This window comes from Bos indicus, chromosome 2 (assembly GCF_029378745.1).
Source record: "Bos indicus isolate NIAB-ARS_2022 breed Sahiwal x Tharparkar chromosome 2, NIAB-ARS_B.indTharparkar_mat_pri_1.0, whole genome shotgun sequence".
NCBI lineage: Eukaryota > Metazoa > Chordata > Mammalia > Artiodactyla > Bovidae > Bos > Bos indicus.
Window position 1 is genome coordinate 127,053,758 of NC_091761.1, and position 16,578 is coordinate 127,070,335.

General features: G+C 54.6%; 1 protein-coding gene across 2 annotated transcripts in view; it reads right to left on the reverse strand.

Moving 5' to 3' along the window:
* MAN1C1 (mannosidase alpha class 1C member 1) overlaps positions 1–16,578 on the reverse strand; it is a 154,519-nt gene that overhangs the window by 26,705 nt on the left and 111,236 nt on the right. For both annotated transcript variants that reach the window (XM_070776262.1, XM_070776271.1), the window contains 3 exons: positions 9,005–9,120; positions 6,545–6,625; positions 2,145–2,239 (listed from right to left, as the gene is read on the reverse strand). In XM_070776262.1, coding sequence (XP_070632363.1) covers positions 2,145–2,239; positions 6,545–6,625; positions 9,005–9,120 — 292 coding nt within the window. The remainder of the gene's footprint in view (positions 1–2,144; positions 2,240–6,544; positions 6,626–9,004; positions 9,121–16,578) is intronic.

A 16,578-nucleotide genomic window follows, 5' to 3' on the forward strand; every position in this document is an offset into this window, starting at 1 on the left:
GTGCCTGAGCTAAGGTCTTATTCTGACCCGGGGCAGGGAGGCCCGAGAAGCTAGACCTGGGACACAGAGTCAGAATCACAGGGTGCTTATGTCTTGGCTCCGAGACATCTGGCCAAGTTTCTCCAGGATCAGTGTTTGTGGGAAAGGAGCCTGAAAAGAGATCCAACTGTTCACCTCTGAGGAGTCAAGCCTGGCACTGAGATGGTGTTTCAGTGGGTCCCTAGGGTTCCTCGCTGGTCTGTTACAGAGACTGAAGTGACATCACTCCCCAGGAATCCTTTCAGACCAGAGATGGTAAGTCAAGATGCCGAGCAGGCCGAGTCCCCTCTTCTTTGCAAGGCCCTAGAGGGTGGGAACTCCTCCTGACGGACAGGGGCAGTGGGAACTCTACCTGAACCCAGAGACTCTGCCTACCCTCCCCTGTGGGGCTGAGATTCCTGAGATAAGAAACTGCTTCAGGTGATGGGACAAGAAGTTCAGTGTGATGGAAATATTGCAGCTCTTTCCCCAGGGTCAGGCTGTAGCAGGGCCTAAAGCACAGCCCCAGAGTGCTCCCTGGTGCTGGGGAACGGCTCGTGCCTTCTACTAAGACTCTTGGATCTGTTCCACGCAGCGATGGGCTGCAGGGTTCCTGCCTGAGGGAGGGCCAGGTGGGCATCAGGAGCATAGCTGTTGATCCATAACAAAATGATTTAATAGTTGGCCCCCTTACCTGTGAGCAAGAAGACCTTGGGCAGCAGCCATAACATAAATACTGACCCTAAAGGACTTCTGTGTGGAGTGTGATAGGTGAGGCGATGAGCGAAACCCTCGGCATGATGCCAGGCACAGAGTGACCACTCAATAAACGTAGGAATCAGCAATCATCAGAGTTGGCCTCCCGTCCCATACACGGCGCCTCAAGTGAACACGTGTGGAAGGAGAGAAAAAAGAAGGGGACGTGTGTCCTGCCCTCCAGAAGCTCCAGGGCTGGTGGGGGAACGTGGGGAACGAGGGTAACGAGGGCCAAACGAAGCAGAGAGAGTGCCTGGTGGCCGGCGAGGCGAGGATGCTTTTGGCTTCTGGAGAAGGTGGCATCTGAGCTGGGCTCTAATGGCCAGAGAAGCGGCGAGAAGCCCAGGGGACAAAAAGATGGAGAGCAGGCAAAGCAGTGGGGTGCACAGGGGTCCCCAGGAGCAAGCTGCATGGTCCTCAGTGGATCTTAAGGCCTGCTGGCTGCTGTCCCCTTGACTTTCACCCTGCCCTTCCCCTCTGGGAAGCAGCGGGACGCAGGTAAGTCCCCGAAGGCTTTGGAACGGGCTGGAGCTGCAGCCTGGCTCCACCTGCTCCAGCCACGTTCCCCAAAGTCCCATCCACTCTGGCTCTGGGACTTGGTGAACGTCCAGGAAGACGTTAGCTCCCATGCTGAATTACGCAACCCATCGGGAGGGAAAATGATGGAAGCAGCCAGTGAAAATCAATGGCCAGTAAAGAAGCATACCAGTGGTTTCGTGCTTAGTGGAGTCACGTGTGATATTTTGGGTCTTATCCAACACTTCTGGTATAATCCACATTTTTTTTGCGAGAAGAATTTGTTTTATAGGGGGGACTCACAATAAATATTATTGAAAATTGAGTTGGAAGTCCTGGGCTCATATCCTAGGTGGCCTTTTACTGGCTTATGTGACCTCAGCCAAGGTCTTTCCTCCTTGGAGTCTGAGCCTCCATGGGGTCGATGTTTCAAGAAGCCCCTCAGGGCTCCTGAGATTTAACTCTGAAAGGGGTTGAGGGTGAGGGTCAGCAAACCAAGGTCCCTCTGTCCATGGTCCTGACTCCCCAGCGGCTGCGGGTTCCTGCCTGTGGTGGGAGGTGTGATGACCCTCCTGGCCAGGCATCTCAGCTGAGGAGGCGGGTGGTTGGGGCACAGCTGTGGGGCTGTGAGTCATGGCAGCATTACAGGAGGGTCCCAGAGGCTCGGCGACCCTGCTCTCCACACCACGAAGATCAGGTGAGTCCTTGGCTAAGGCTGGTTTTCACTATGCCACCCACTCCCTGTGATTCCCGCACCAGAATCACCCCACCCCGCCCCCCACCTGCCACCCTGTGCCTCAGTTTCCATGCAGATGCAGCCAAAGCCACAAAGGGGAAACGAGAAGGCATCCTACCTTTTGAAGTTCACCACGCCTTTTGGGATTCCTGTGGGGGTGTCGAAGGCTGGCAGGAGTTTCTCTCCCAGCTTGATGGCCTTTATCCGGAACACCTGTAAACACCCAGAGTGGGAAGTTTATGAGGCTCTGGGGTCAGACAGGCCCGGACGTGAACCTGACTCCATGACTTCTGGCTCAATTCCCCTCCTCGTTTATAAATTAAGGACCCTACTACCTTCCTCAGAGGGTTGCTGGAGCAGGAAAATCAGATAACGTTTGTAAAGTACCTACTGTGGTGTCAGGACCAGGAGGAAGGCTCAGTGACTATGCTGTGATTAGGGTGACTGTCGGGAAGACGGAGCGATCAGGGCAGCGGGTCACCAATGTCAGCGCTGCCCAGGCTGGGCACACGGGAAGCACCTTCAGACAGAACGTAAGGAGCACTGGACTGGGGGCTCCAGGCCTTGCTCCCCAACTTGGCTTCCGTGTGCTTCTCAGCAAACCTCTGCCTTCGCCCACGCCATAAACCCAGCGGAAGGGCCTTTCCCCCTGACATTCTGCGCACCCTTTCTGTTTTGCAGCAGCAAAGGTGAGTGGCTAACCCAGGGATATGATGGCTAGGGAGCCCAGGTGTCAGGGGCCCTGCCCAAGGCTCTGGGCTGCTCAAACTGTTCTGATTAATTCAAAATCACCTGTGACCCTCTGAGGAAATAAATCATCAAGGAATTTCCAACAACTTAACTTTATGGCTACTTATTCCAGTGTTGTTTACAATAGTAGAAAAAGGGCAAATACACTAAATATCACGTAACAGGGAAATGGTGAAATTATGGCTTTTAAGTGCAACCACTGAAGTGATGTTGCAGATGGTTATTTTATAGTAAAAAAAAGGGTGGGTTATGATCTATTAAGAGACAATATTTCACAATGGTGTAATTCAACTTTCGCATGAGGAGAGGTTGGGAAAACACTGACATATTAACAATGGTCTTCCCAAAGGACTAGGCTCATGGAGAATTTTTATTTTCTTCTTTTGGTTTATCTCTATTTTCTGTGCTATTTACAATAAAAGCAAACCCACAAAAAGGTTATTTATTTTTTAAAAAGATGAGATGCAAGTCCCCAGGCAACCACTCCTGGTGAGACAACAAGCATCTCCTTTCCCTTCGGGGCTCCAAGAGGGTCTCAGTGCGCTGGAGCCCACTGTGTGTTGCTGCAAGACGAAGCGTTCCTGAGGCCTCTCCGTCTAACAGATGCAATTTATAGCCTCTCAGACAGCCATCTGGGGACCACAGTGGAGAAGGAGTTTGTGAACACCACCTGGGATTGGATTAGAGGGCTCTGTGGAGCAGGTGTGGTTCTTGTTTAGGAAGGAGGGTGGGAGGGAGGGAGGGAGACGGACGAATTGCACCTGGGGACTGGCTGTGATGGGTGCGAGATGATAATGTCCAGTGCCAGACAGTGGGTCCTAGAAGTGCGGACAGGGGCAGCACAGCAGAATCCCAAGGGAGTTTGTCTAGACACCAGATTCCAAAGCCTCGAGTCATCCCGGAAGCCACCGGTTCAGTAACAAGGGGCTCTTGTTTGAAGGTCCTGATATCTTCATTTGACCCCCAGGGGGGCTGAGCACAGAGGCACAAAGGAACCCATGGGGACCTCACACAAGGCTGGGGCTCCAGGCTGCCCTCTGCTCAAGGACTCCAAGCTAACTGCTCTGAAATGCTCCTCTCTCCCAGCAAACCACATCTCCTCCTTTGGAAGGCCCTCCTGCCGACTGGTTCAGCAGGGTCTCAACCATCCCAGGCAGGATGCTGGGGGACTGTGTAGAGAGGAGTAGTACCATGGGGAATAGAAAGCCCGTCCTCCTTATTGTTTGGAAATGATGCGTCTTATCTACGGGAACTTCAATCCTTGCAACAGCCTTGGGGAAGACAAAACTGAGTCTCAGAGAAGCAATTTGCCCGAGGTTGTGGAGCTATGTTATGTGGCTCTTTTCCAGGCCACACGCTGACCAACACAGAAAGAGTCGGCCTCAGACAGTCACGGTAAACAACGGGCAGTGGCCTCCTAGTTCCAGAACAGGGGTGAGAGAGACCGGCAGAAATTACGTGCTGCAGAGCGGAAAGGGCTCTGGACTGGGAGTCAGAGCCCAGGTTCAGATCTCCCGTCTGGGCAGCTGCGTGACCTTGGGTGAGCCATGTGCTGTCTCTGAGCCTCCTCTGCACAAAGCAACAGTGATGCGTGCCCTGGCCGCTTCAGAGAGAGTCCTTTGGAAATCAGATGAGAGGATGTACGGAAGTGAATGTGCTATACAAGCTGTAAAGTGAGCTCCGAATGTCACTCGGTGCGGCTGTGGCTGTACTTGTCTTTCTCCTGGGAGCGGAGTCTCAGGGGCTCCACCTCCTGCAGGTTCCCTCTGTGGCAAGAAAGACCTCAGCACCGGAAGGGATGTGGGGGCTCCTTCACCGTCCATTCCACAAACACTCATGGGAACAGCCCACCCCATGGATACCCACTGTGGGCAAGACGGAGGAGGAGAGAGGAGGGCGTCCTCACCCTCGTGTGGCCAAGTCCCAGTGACAAGCAGTGATCCCGGGCCAGGCTGAGCAAGAGCTAGGACCCAGGCCGCGGGAGGAAGGCCACAGGAGCCTGTGTGACCTGCACCAGATGGCTCTCTAGCTGTTGGTCTGCATACCTGCTAGGGCAGCCTGGTCTCTGTCACGTGGGGGGAGGGGTCAGGGAGGTGTGTCTGGGGGGACGGGGCAGTGCTGACCATCTGGGAGCCTGCCTGCTCAGGGGCTCTGCGCCAATCGGACTCTCCTGGGGCCTCCTGGACCACGGCGCTCACACCACACCCCACTGCCTGCTCTGCCCCGCAGAAATCATTGGTCCTACACCCACCCCGGTGGGCCCTGAGCTGTATTGCTCCTTCCTCATCCTGGACAGGAGGCTGGGGAGTGCCTGGGCAGAGCCTGGTGCCTTCCTCGACTCCATGTCATTTTCCTGTCTTGGGGTTTTTCAAATGACATTCAGGCCTCAGGCGGTTCGCAGGGTTCCCATGGACCATCGGTTCAGTTCAGTTCAGTTGCTCAGTCATGTCCGACTCTTGGCAACCCCATGGACTGCAGCACGCCAGGCCTCCCTGTCCATCACCAACTCCCGGAGTTTACTCAAACTCAAGTCCATTGAGTCGGTGATGTCATTCAACCATCTCATTCTCTGTCGTCCTCTTCTCCTCCTGCCTTCAATCTTTCCCAGCATCAGGGTCTTTTCCAATGAGTCAGTTCTTCGCATCAGGTGGCCAAAGTATTGGAGTTTCAGCTTCAGCATCAGTCCTTCCAGTGAATATTCAGGACTGATTTTCTTTAGGATGGATTGGTTGGATCTCCTTGCAGTCCAAGGGACTCTCAAGAGTCTTCTCCAACACCACAGTTCAGAAGCATCAGTTCTTTGGCCCTCAGCTTTCTTTATAGTCCAACTCTCACATCTATCATTTGGGGACAAATTGGTACAAGCAGGAACCTCTGCTGAGGAGATCAGGCTTGAGGGAGAGGGGCTCTGAGCGACCAGAGATTGAGGGCTCACTGCTGCCTCCACACCCTTGGCATCCAGGGCAACCCAGTGACTTCCTCTGACAGCGGCGGCAGAGGCTCCCCGCCGGCAGGGAGCAGGACCATTGTTTGTCTCTAAGTGGACACAGCAGTGATGCGCAGAGCAGTGCAGCCCTCTGGGTAATGGAGACATGACTGATGGGTGACCCATGTGCTGGGGACTCAGCCAGCTTGCCCCTCAATCCTCGGACACTCCCAAGGGATGAAGTCCCCGCTCTGTGATCTCAGGGTTCCTTACAGTGCGGAGAACACGGGCTCTGGATTCTTTCAGCCCTGGGTTTGAACCCTTTCCCTCTCATCCCATTTCACAAGAGCTCTCTGACTCCATGGGCTTGGGATCACCCCACGGAGGGGAAGGCAGGAGGCCCAGGAGCAGGAGAAGGAACTTGCTCAAAGCCACAGGCAGGTGCCCCGTGCGGGTGACAGGCAGGTTTTTCTACTCCGTGCCCAGGGCTCCACCTTCTCGCCTCATTTCAAGGCTCTCCTTCTGGAAGCCAACGCAGCTGGCCTGGGCTGAGTGGCCAGCAGTGGCTGCCCACCTCCCTGGTCACACCCTTGAGACCTGGAGCTGGTGTCTGGCCCAGGAGTAGCTGCCCTTAAAGATTTACCACCACTTGGGAGCCACTTCTGAGCAGCAGAGTGGACGCGCCGGACTGAAGAGGAGGAAGAATCTGTAGGTGGCCCTATGGAGATGGGATGTGGATCCCCTGAAACCCCTGTTTCTTCATAAAATGAGGGGGTGGGGTTGGTGTTCTCCCAAGCCCTCTTCAGCCAGGATGACCCAGGGGCCTCAAGAGGCCAACTCACCTCCTCTCCCGTCAGGTAGAAGGCTGAGAGGAGTCCTCCGATGTACCGGATGTTCACTTCAAACAAGGATGCTTCTCCACTCTGTAGGGCAGAAAGATAGGGAGGGCAGAGGGGATATTCATGAGATCCCTGCAGGGTTCCCTGGGGCCTGCTGGGCCCTAGAGACAGGTCACACCTGCCACCCACTGCCTCTGCCCCACGGGCCTAGCCACACTTGGGCCAGGCTCCAAGCCCTTGCCCAGCGGGTCAGGCTCCCCACGGTGAGGGTTTTCAGAGCAAAAGGCGAGAGGGATCAGCACCTGCCCCGCGGCAGCTACCGCACATTTACAGAGTTCCAAATAAACACTGGGCTTGGCTTCCTTCCCTGGCCCTTGCCAGAGGCCATCGGAGCAAAGTTATGCCTGGCTGCTCTCCAAGGAGCTTGAGAATGCGCCGGGGGAGCTGCCGGCTGAAGCTTAGCCCGAGGACCGGCAAATTCTCTCCCAGTCTGGCCCCCTCCCCTCTCTGAGGGAACCCCCTTGGCTTTGCAGGAGGCTGGTGTGGCCCTTATTCGGGGTGACAGGGCAAGCAGAAGGTTCTCAGAGGAGGTTCTGGGGCAAAAGGAGGGCTGCCAGGCAGATCCTGACAGGCAATCAGCACTTTCTTAGCTTCCGCTCCGCAGCTCTCAGGGTACACCCACACTCGCCTTCAACATTGTCGTCTTCTTTCTGAAGCCTGGACAGTGAAGCAGGGGTATTGGAGCATCACGCTAAGGACCAGATCTGGCTTAATATCCCACCTGAGCCACTCACTTGGCTTTGGGACTTTGGGCAAGATACTCAGCCTTTCCCGCTCCGAGTTTCCTCTCCCTGAGCGGGTGGACAGCAGATGCTGACTGGGGCAGGGGAGAGGCCTGCCCAGTGCCTGCCCAGGGCTGGGTGTGGCTCCAAAAAGGTACCTGTTATCATCCCCCCCTTGCTCCCGAGGGTTCCCTTTGCACGCTTCCCACATTGCAGTCTTTGGTTATTGATGACAATGACGGCCATCCTTTTATCTGGGAGAGCTTGTCCACTAACAGAGCACTTGCAAAGCTGGTCCTCTCTTTTGCCTTCCAGTCCTTGGTGAAGTCATCACACCTACCTTTCAGATGAGAAAGCCCAGACTCAGAGAGGTGAAGAGCCCCCACCTGGCTTTCTTCCAGGGACACTCTCTAACTGTCCCCGGGCTGCCTGAATGTTCCTAGGCTCCCCAGCCCTGCCACCACCCGGCCCCTCGGGCAGCTGCCTGAGGCCCACTCTCTTCCCACCATCTGCTAAGGGGCCAGATGGGCTATGGAGCCACTCCTGCCTTCTCCCGCCTCTGCTCCCATAGGAAATGGCAGGATTCTGCACGTCTTCACCTCACGCAGACTGGGCAGAAGTCACAACAAGCTTCAAAATCACCACAGGGATGATGGCATCACTTTATCAGCAGTGGACTTTACAGTGTGTTATCAAATGCTTTTTACAACCCTCCATGGTCATCCATCCTTACGAGCCTGTGAATTAGGCACCAGCATCGCCCCATCTTTCGGGTGGGAAACTCAGGTCCAGGAAGGTCGCATGACTTTTCCCAGCCTTTTGGCCGAGCCGTCCCCTGTAGCGTCGCTCTGCCAGACCTCTTCCACCCTGTCTCTCTGCCCTGCTCCGCGGTGACATGGGCCCCTCTAAGAGCAGAGGCGTCCACTCTGCCAGGAGCTACAGGAGCTGTCTCGGTTCACAGCAGGACCTGTCACTCATGGAGCCCCGGCTGGAGCCTGACGGTGGGCTTTGACGTGACCCCACCATCTGTCTGCACGTCCTGCTCCCCAGACCACCTAAACGGCCTCTCCCTGAGGGGAGCTGAGACTGCCAGGATGGATCTGTCACTTTAGCCCAGGCTGGGAGATCACTGGGAGAGGCAGGCGTCTGGCACTTAAGGCTTCTGTACCATCCATACGCATGAGCGTTCCCTCCCCAGGGGTCTGGTCCTTGAGGTCCTGAGCAGGGTTGCCTGCAAAGGCTGGAGACCAAGAGGGCCCCAGACCTGGCCTTGGGCCTCACACCAGATGGCCTCCGTGCCCCCTCACCTGTCTCAAGAGGGCAGCGTGCGGACACATAGATGGGCGCTCCGGCTCAGGGCAGGTCCAAGCGGATGGCCACTTCTCCCTTCCTAGAGTCGCTTCCCCTGTTGCAGCTGTTCTGTCTGACAGACTTACTCCCAGAAGGAGCTTCCTGGGTGGGAGCAACGTGCCTGCAGTTCAGGCTGGTAGGTACTCATGGGCTGTGGGACATCCCCACCTTAAGGCTGGTCACAGGGGAGGGCACTTGGCACAGAGTGTTGGGAGCCCTGGCTCTGAGAATGCCCTGCTGGGCAGCCTGGGTCTCAGAGATGGGAGGCGAGCGGGTGGCTGACCTCTCAGGCCCCTTCCAGCCCTAGTGGCCCAGGAGGTCTCGGACTCACCACGTTCAGGTGGAAGCTCTCTTCGACCCAGGCCTTGGCCTCCTGGAACTCCTCCTTCAGCTCCATGAGGTAGAGGGTGTCGAGGGAGTCGATGACTGTGGCCCCGCTGAGGCCTCCTGCAGGCACAGAGGATGCAGGGCGTGACCCAGGGTCGTTCTCATCCTTTCCACCCCAACCATAAGCCATCATTCGCCAGGCCTCCTCTAAATACCTGGGCAGGCTCCCAGGCACAACTCAGGGAGACTCCAGGGTCACCAGCCTTTAAAGGCACATCTGGGATCCAGAGTCCTCCCTTTGCTTCCTCCTCAGGGCAGCAAAGAGGGGGTGGTGGGTCGGGGAGACAAGTCCAAGGGCTGAGCCGCTTCCCAGACCTTGGTTCACTTTTATGTCCGCCAGCAAGCCAGCTATCAGCACCAGGCGGTACCTACCACTTTTCTGTGGTGCTGGAGGGTGAGGGGAGGGGAGGGTGAACTGGCATTTGGTCGACAAAATCTTAAAAAATGTGCTAGTCTTCTGACTCAATTCCACTCTTTATTTTATGCTAAGAAAATAGATGTTCCTAAATATTTACCCAGGGAGGTATTTATTGCAGTAACATATAATGGGTGAGAAAGTGAAAAGTGGGAGTGTTAGTTGCTCAATCGTGTCTGACTGTTTGTGACCCCGTTGTAGCCCACCAAGTTCCTGTCCATGGAATTCTCCAGGCAGGAAGACTGCAGTGGGTAGCCATTCCCTTCTCCAGTGGATCTTCCCAACCCGGGGATAGAACCCAGGCCTCGTAGGCAGACCTTGAAGGAAGATTCTTTACCATCTGAGCCACCAGGAAAGCCCCAAATATAATGGGTAAAAGTTGGGGAAAAAAAAGCTCCAACTCCAGTAACAGGGGATCAGTTATACAAATTGTGGTTTATGTACAAACGAGGACATTATGCATACATCCACACAAGTGAGAAAGACTTAGTTGGGGAGGTAGCCATAGGATCTGATAAGCTAGAAAAGTTAAATTGCAAAAAAACCCCACAAAAAAGCAGAGTATAATTTCTTTACTGTTTGCCAGTATGGACAAGCTGGTACAGAATTAAGTCTGGCAGGAAGTGATTCAGTGGTTATCTCTGAGGGTGAAGATTACAGGTGCTTTTTGATTGCTTCTAGCTCATGGATTAGTTTTATAACCAGAAATTTATTTCTGCCTTAAAAAAAAAAAGGAAAGACAGTTTGAGCAAAGAAACCAAACACATACACAGACTAAAGAGTCCATGGCCACCCCTGGGCTTCAGACTCCTGTCTTGGGAGTAAAGGCAGAGAACACTGTACCGTTTCCCCCTCACAAGCCGGACAGAAAAGCAACGAGGAAGACCTCCCCATGTGGGACAACAGAGCGTGGCTTGTAGAGGATGGTGAAGGAGGAAAGGAGGGAGAAAGAGATGTGCTTGGTGCCACCTGGAGGGCTTCCTGGAAGAGATGGCAGGCTCCCATCAACTCTGTACTACAGCCATCACAGGCAGCAGCAATTTCCTTCAGGGACTAGGGGGTAACTTAAGAGGAGTATTGTTCCTTCAGAGTACTCCTTCCCCCAGATGCTGCCAGAGCTGGCCAACGGGTGCGGAGCCCCACTTGAGTTTGAAGCACGGCTCTGCGGGCCCTCCTGCATTCAGAGCTAATGTCTGATCTCCTTAATTAGTGCTTCCCTGACTGCTCACTTGTGTTGACTTTGCAGAGTAATGCCTATGAAACTCAAACACTTAACCACCTCTCTAAGCTGGGCAAGGTCAGATAAAAGGCATGCCCTGGAAAAGGATGGGAGGTAGACCCAGGAGAAGTTGGCAGAAAGTTAAGTCTGGAGGTTAAAGAGCCATTTCCAGGAGGAAGGGTTTTGCAAGGAAAAGTAGAGGGTGGGGAGGGCTGGCAGGGGGTGGGGGAAAACGACTCACTTCCAGTCCAGAGACGTGTGTCCTGGGATGGCTTTGCTATTTGGGTTGAACTGAATTTCCAGAATATCAACCCCTCCCACACTTAAGCATTAATAGGAAAACACACTCGAAGCCAAACAAAGTCGATCTTTTCCTGGTTTATCCCGGCTGCTTCCAGGCAGGTGTCCAAGGCCGAACACAGTTCGTGGGAGCTCTGGACCCTCCTGAGGTGTTCAGGCCTTGGGACACAGATGGGCCACACACGGACGAGACATGCCCAGACCCAAGGGTGCTGGCCTGGCATCCACGCTCCAGGCTCTGATGCCTTCCCTTCACCACAGGGCCTCAAACCTGAGTTCTTAAGGGCCTGGAGGAATTCCTGAGATCCCCGCCTTGCCTCACCCCAGGATTTCATAGACGAGGACCCCAGAGAGATCCCCTTCAAGTTTAGGCCAAGGGAGGAGAGGAGCCCAAGGCTGGGCCACATGTAATGTGTTTTCTGTATGAGGGCGTCTCGATTCGCTGGGAAACAATTTCAGATCTGCTAGCTGAGCCTTCTTCCTGGTGGGGCCAGGAAGCTGCTCTGATCAGTGAGGAGAAGAGAAGCCCAAGCTGCGTGTCCTTCAGGGCCAAGGGCGAGGCGGCCCAGAGTATCTGATTTCTGGATCCTGTCCCCCAGCTGCTGGCTGTTTTCACCCCGTGGGCCCTCCATCTCCTGGTCTGACCCTGAGCCCAGAGGCCTCGGGACCTCAGCTGGGCCGGGAGGGCAGCCAGGGAGCCTCGTGATCAGCTGTCCTCCCAAACACTCCCGAGGCCGCTCACTAAGAGATCTGTTGGCAGGGTTCTGCCCTGGCTCTCAGCTTCCTCTCACCCCGCCCCCAGCCACCACCCTGCTGGGCCGCAGGCCAGCAAGTCACTTATTGGAAAGCTTTTCGTTTCAGGCCAGAGGTTACCTGGTGGCCCGGCCGCCAGGCAGGAGAGAAGGCGTGATACCTTCTCTGTATCTGCACCTGTGGCCTGTCTGGGGTAGCTCCCCCATGGAAAAAGAGGTCTGTCTGTTCAGTCAACAGGCCCATAGACTGTCGGGAAAGAGCCAGAGGGGCGCAGAGAGTCAGGCAGCTGGCTCGGCAGCTTCCCTGGGCTGCAGCAGCCCACGCCCCCAGCTCTAGCTCTGAACTCTTGTTCACAAAGGACACCGCTGGCTCCAGTTTCTGCCGGGGCAGGAGGCAGTGGTGGTGGTGGTTCAGTCGCTAAGTGGTGTCTGACTCTTGTGACCCCATGGGCTGTAGCCTGCCAGGCTCGCCCTATCCATGGGATTCTCCAGGCAAGAATACTGCAGTGGGTTGCCATTTCCTCCTCCAGGAATAGAGGCAGTGGGGTCTGTTAAAAAACAAAGAAACAAACCACAGCTCTGGGTTCAAATTCCAGGCTGGGGCAGCAACATATCCCCTCTAAGTGCCAAAGTTCTCATCTGTAAAATGAGGTAAAGGCCCCTGGGCCAGGGTACTGGGGAGCCACTGAAGGTTCCTGAGCTGGGACGAGGGTATCATATAATGCCCAGCCTAAATGCACGTGTACATGTCTGGCCTGGAGTAAGCGCTTAACATATCAGTTTACTGCTCTTATTTCTGGGGTCCCTTAGCTCACCTTGAAATTCTGGCCTGGCCCAGGGAGGCATGGGTTCACATTCTGGCTACATTAGGTACTAGCTGTGTGACAGGGCAAGTCACTGTACCTCGCTGAGCCTCATTTTTCTTATCTGCAAGATGAATACAGTAGGACCAACCTGATAAGGCTGCTGGGAGGGTTAAGTGGGGCGGTGGATGAAAAGGAGCTGGCACGATGATGGGTACACGTGAGCTTGCCCCTACAAGCAAAAATGTGACCCTCTCTGTCCCCAGCTGGCCCTGGGCAGCCCCTCCACCAAGTCTTCTAGGGTCACTGAGGCCTTGTGATACTCTTGCATTTACTGGTCTCTCACCACCCTGTGGGGCACTAGACACAGCTTGTAAAAGTCTTGACCTCAACTTAAAGGAAAAGCGTCACATGGGTCCCACCTGTGTCCGCTGCCTCCCACCCCTGACTTGGCTGTGCTGCTGCTAAGTTGCTTCAGTTGTGTCCGACTCTGTTCGACCCCATAGATGGCAGCTCACCAGGGATTTGGGATTCTCCAGGCAAGAACACTGGAGTGGGTTGCCATTTCCTTCCCCGATGCGTGAAAGTAAAAAGTGAAAGTGAAGTCGCTCAGTCGTGTCCATCTCTTAGCGACCCCATGGACTGCAGCCTACCAGGCTCCTCCGTCCATGGGATTTTCCAGGCAAGAGTCCTGGCGTGGGGTGCCACTGCCTTCTCCGGACTTGGCTGCACACCTGCCTCCGAAAAGGTCTACCTGCCTCCCGGGCCTCTCTGATTCACCCTGTACATTGTCACCTTACCTGTCTTCCTAAAACCAGATCTACTGTGCCCCTCCCCAGCTCAGGAACCTGCAAAGGCTTTGCAGTACCCACGCAACAATCAGGGACAGGGGGTGAGGCCTTTTGGGTCTGAGTCCAGAGGATCTGGCTAATATCATCTCCCATCCAGCTCCGCTTCCTGGACACAGGCTGCGTGCTCTGCCCTCCCTACATTTGCATGTGTGGTCTCCTCTGACAAGAGAGCTTCTCTGTGCATCTGGGCATACGCAAAGCCTTCACCTTCTTCAAGGTCACCTCCCACTGGCAGCCTTCTCTGATTGCACCCAGCCAACCTCTTCCTGCCCAGAAAGCCTCCATAGAACTTTCCCAGACCTCCCATTCGGGTGACCTTCTGTGAGTTCCTTGAGGCCAAATGCTCCCAGGGCTTCTTTCACACCCCTTCCCTGCTACCCCAAAGGCCAGAGCCCCCAACCCCAATGCCATCCACCATTCCCTGCAGCCTCAGCACCTGCCCTGACTTCTGTGATACTTCTGCAAACTCTGCTAAGAATTGCCTTGCCCATCCCCCCTTCTCCTGCGGATCTAGAGCCCACCCAGGGCCTCCTCGGCCAGGAAGCCACAGTGATCCTACCCCCCACAATCTGCATGAGGTCTCACCCTCCCTGAGACGTCCTCACCAGCCCCTCGGGGCCCACCCTCGAGGCTTGTGCACTCTCATCTCCACAAGTGCTCCACTCTCACCACCATAATGGAGCTGTCAATTTACTGCCCTGTCCTCTGTAACAGCAGGGGCTCAGCCTGCAGCAGGGTCGCCTCCAGGCTCAAGAGACAGCTGCCAGTGGAGTGGGCAGGCAGGAGGGAGGAGACCCGGCTGGCCCATCTCCTGCATGGACTCCCTGGCCTTGCTCTGGCTCTGGGCTGGGTCTTGGCCTTCAGGACGCTCCTCTTCCTCTTGCTTCTCCTTCTCACCCTGTGGTTGCTTCTTTCTAGCTTCTTTGCTGGTTCTTCCTCATCGCCAGGCCTTGAAAGCGTGGGGCTCTGTCCTTGGGCCTCTCATCTGTTCTACTTCCTTTTCTTAGTGACTCAATCTGGCCTCACGGCTTAAATACCATCCACGTGGTGCTGATGACTCCCAGATTTAAATATCCACCCAGGACCTCAAGCTCCGGCCCAGACGCACTATTCAACAACGCCTTACTCACACTTCCACTTGGAGATCTAGAGACATCTCGCCTATAACTTGTCTGAAGGCAAATCCTGCCCCTCCCTCCCAACCTGTCCCTCCCACAGTCTTCTCCCCTCCGTGAATGCCAACCCCCTCCTCCGGAGAGCTGTGGCCCCAAGCCCTTGCCTCTTCATCTCTCACCCCCACATCTTGTCCCGCAGCAGATTTTGGCGGCTCTGTCTTCATAAGAGGTCCAGCCTCTACCCCTCCTCACGCCCTCCGGCCTTCCACTACAGAAATGCAAGTCGTGTCATGCCTTTCCTCTGCTCAAAACCCTCCCAGGGCTCCCCACCTGCCTGGAGGGCTGTGATCCTGCCCTGGCTTCCTCTCTCCGCTTGGCCTCCCTATCTTCATGCCAGCTGTTTGTTGCTCCTGGAGCCCTCCAAGCCCTAGAGCCTTGGCCTTGGCACTTGTGATAGCTCTTCCCTCTCTCTATCTTCAGCACCTTAATCCCTGGCAACATCACACACGGGTCTGCTTCCCTGTTTACCGTCTTCCCCAACAGAGCGTAAACTGCTGGAGGGGAGGCTCTGTTTTGTGCACTGCAGTCCTCCACTGCCTAGAACAATTCCTGCCCATCACAGGTGCCTGATGAGTATTTAGGAATAATGGGGCCCCTTCCCGGGGCAGGGAAGGCTTCGAAGGGGCTGTGGCTCATTCATATCTTCCCATGTTCGGCTACAGTCTGGCACCCAGAGGCATTAAAGGTAAATGTGTGGGTTGAACAGACTGAACCTATCACGTGGGCATCTTCGGTGACCACGTCCAGGGAAGCTTAACTCTGTGCTCTAGGTTCTGGTGCCAATCGACAGAGGAGACCCTCCCAGCAGGCTGTGGCCAGATTGGCCAGAATGGTTGAGCGGGTCACACCACTGCCCTGCACAGAGCTATCTATCTCACTCTATGTCAGGCTCTACAAGGGAAGGACCCTGGGACCCCACGGCCTCCTCCCCTGAGGGCTGCCTGGCCATGAACCACCCTGCCCTGCTGGACTGTGGTTTGTATCACTTCTCCAACTCTGCCATATTGATGATGATGAGGTTTTTATGTGACATTGTATTAGCAAAGAGAAATGGGTCAGGCTGGGCAACATAAGCTCCAGAAAGAACATTTAGATAGAAAAAAAAAAATCACCCAAGGCGTAGCCTATTACCACAATATCCCCAGAGCCAAATACTAATGGTTGCATTTAATTTGATGATACAATCCAGAGACTTTTCTTAATCTGTAAAGCAACAACACAAATGTCTTTCTCAGCTTCCAAAGAAACCAACGTGGCTGTGGGGCAGGTTGAGTTCCCAAAGATGGATGCCATAGGACATCCTATCCCACAAGAGAACCTCTGCCCACAGCTCCTCTCCTTGAACCTGGCTGCAACTTCGTGACTACCTGGAATAACAGAACAAAGCAAAATGGATGATGTGCTAGTTTTCAGGGCCAGACTTTAAGGAACAGGCAGTTTCGACTTCCTGTCTCTTGGAATGCTGGCTCTTGGGACCAGCCACCATATTGTAAGGAAGCCCAAGAGAGCCCACAAGGAGAGAACATGTGGAGAAGCCATACGTACGCTATCTGATGGACAGCCCATCTGAGCTTCCAGTCAACAGTCTGCATCCATTCCAGACATGGGAATGAAAAATCTTCCAGAAGGTTCCAGCTATCAAGTTACCTTCAGCCTTCAAGCTTTCCCAGGTTAGGGGCTGTATATCCTGGCAGGGAGATAAGCTGTCCCCATTGTGCCCTTTCTGAATTCTTAGCCCACTGGATCTGTGAGCATAATAAAACCACTGTTTTAAGCTGTAAATTTTGGAGTAATTTGCTATGCAGCAGTAGCAGCTGGAATGTTCTGCCACATGGGTTTCTATGCGGATGAATTAAAGCGATATCCCCACTACCCCAAAGCACATTGTTTAAAACTACCTGAGGTCTTCTGTGAAAGAGTGAAAAAGGAGAGTGAAAAAGCTGGCTTAAAACTCAACATTCAAAAAACTAAGATGATGGTATCTGGTCCCATTGTTCCATGGC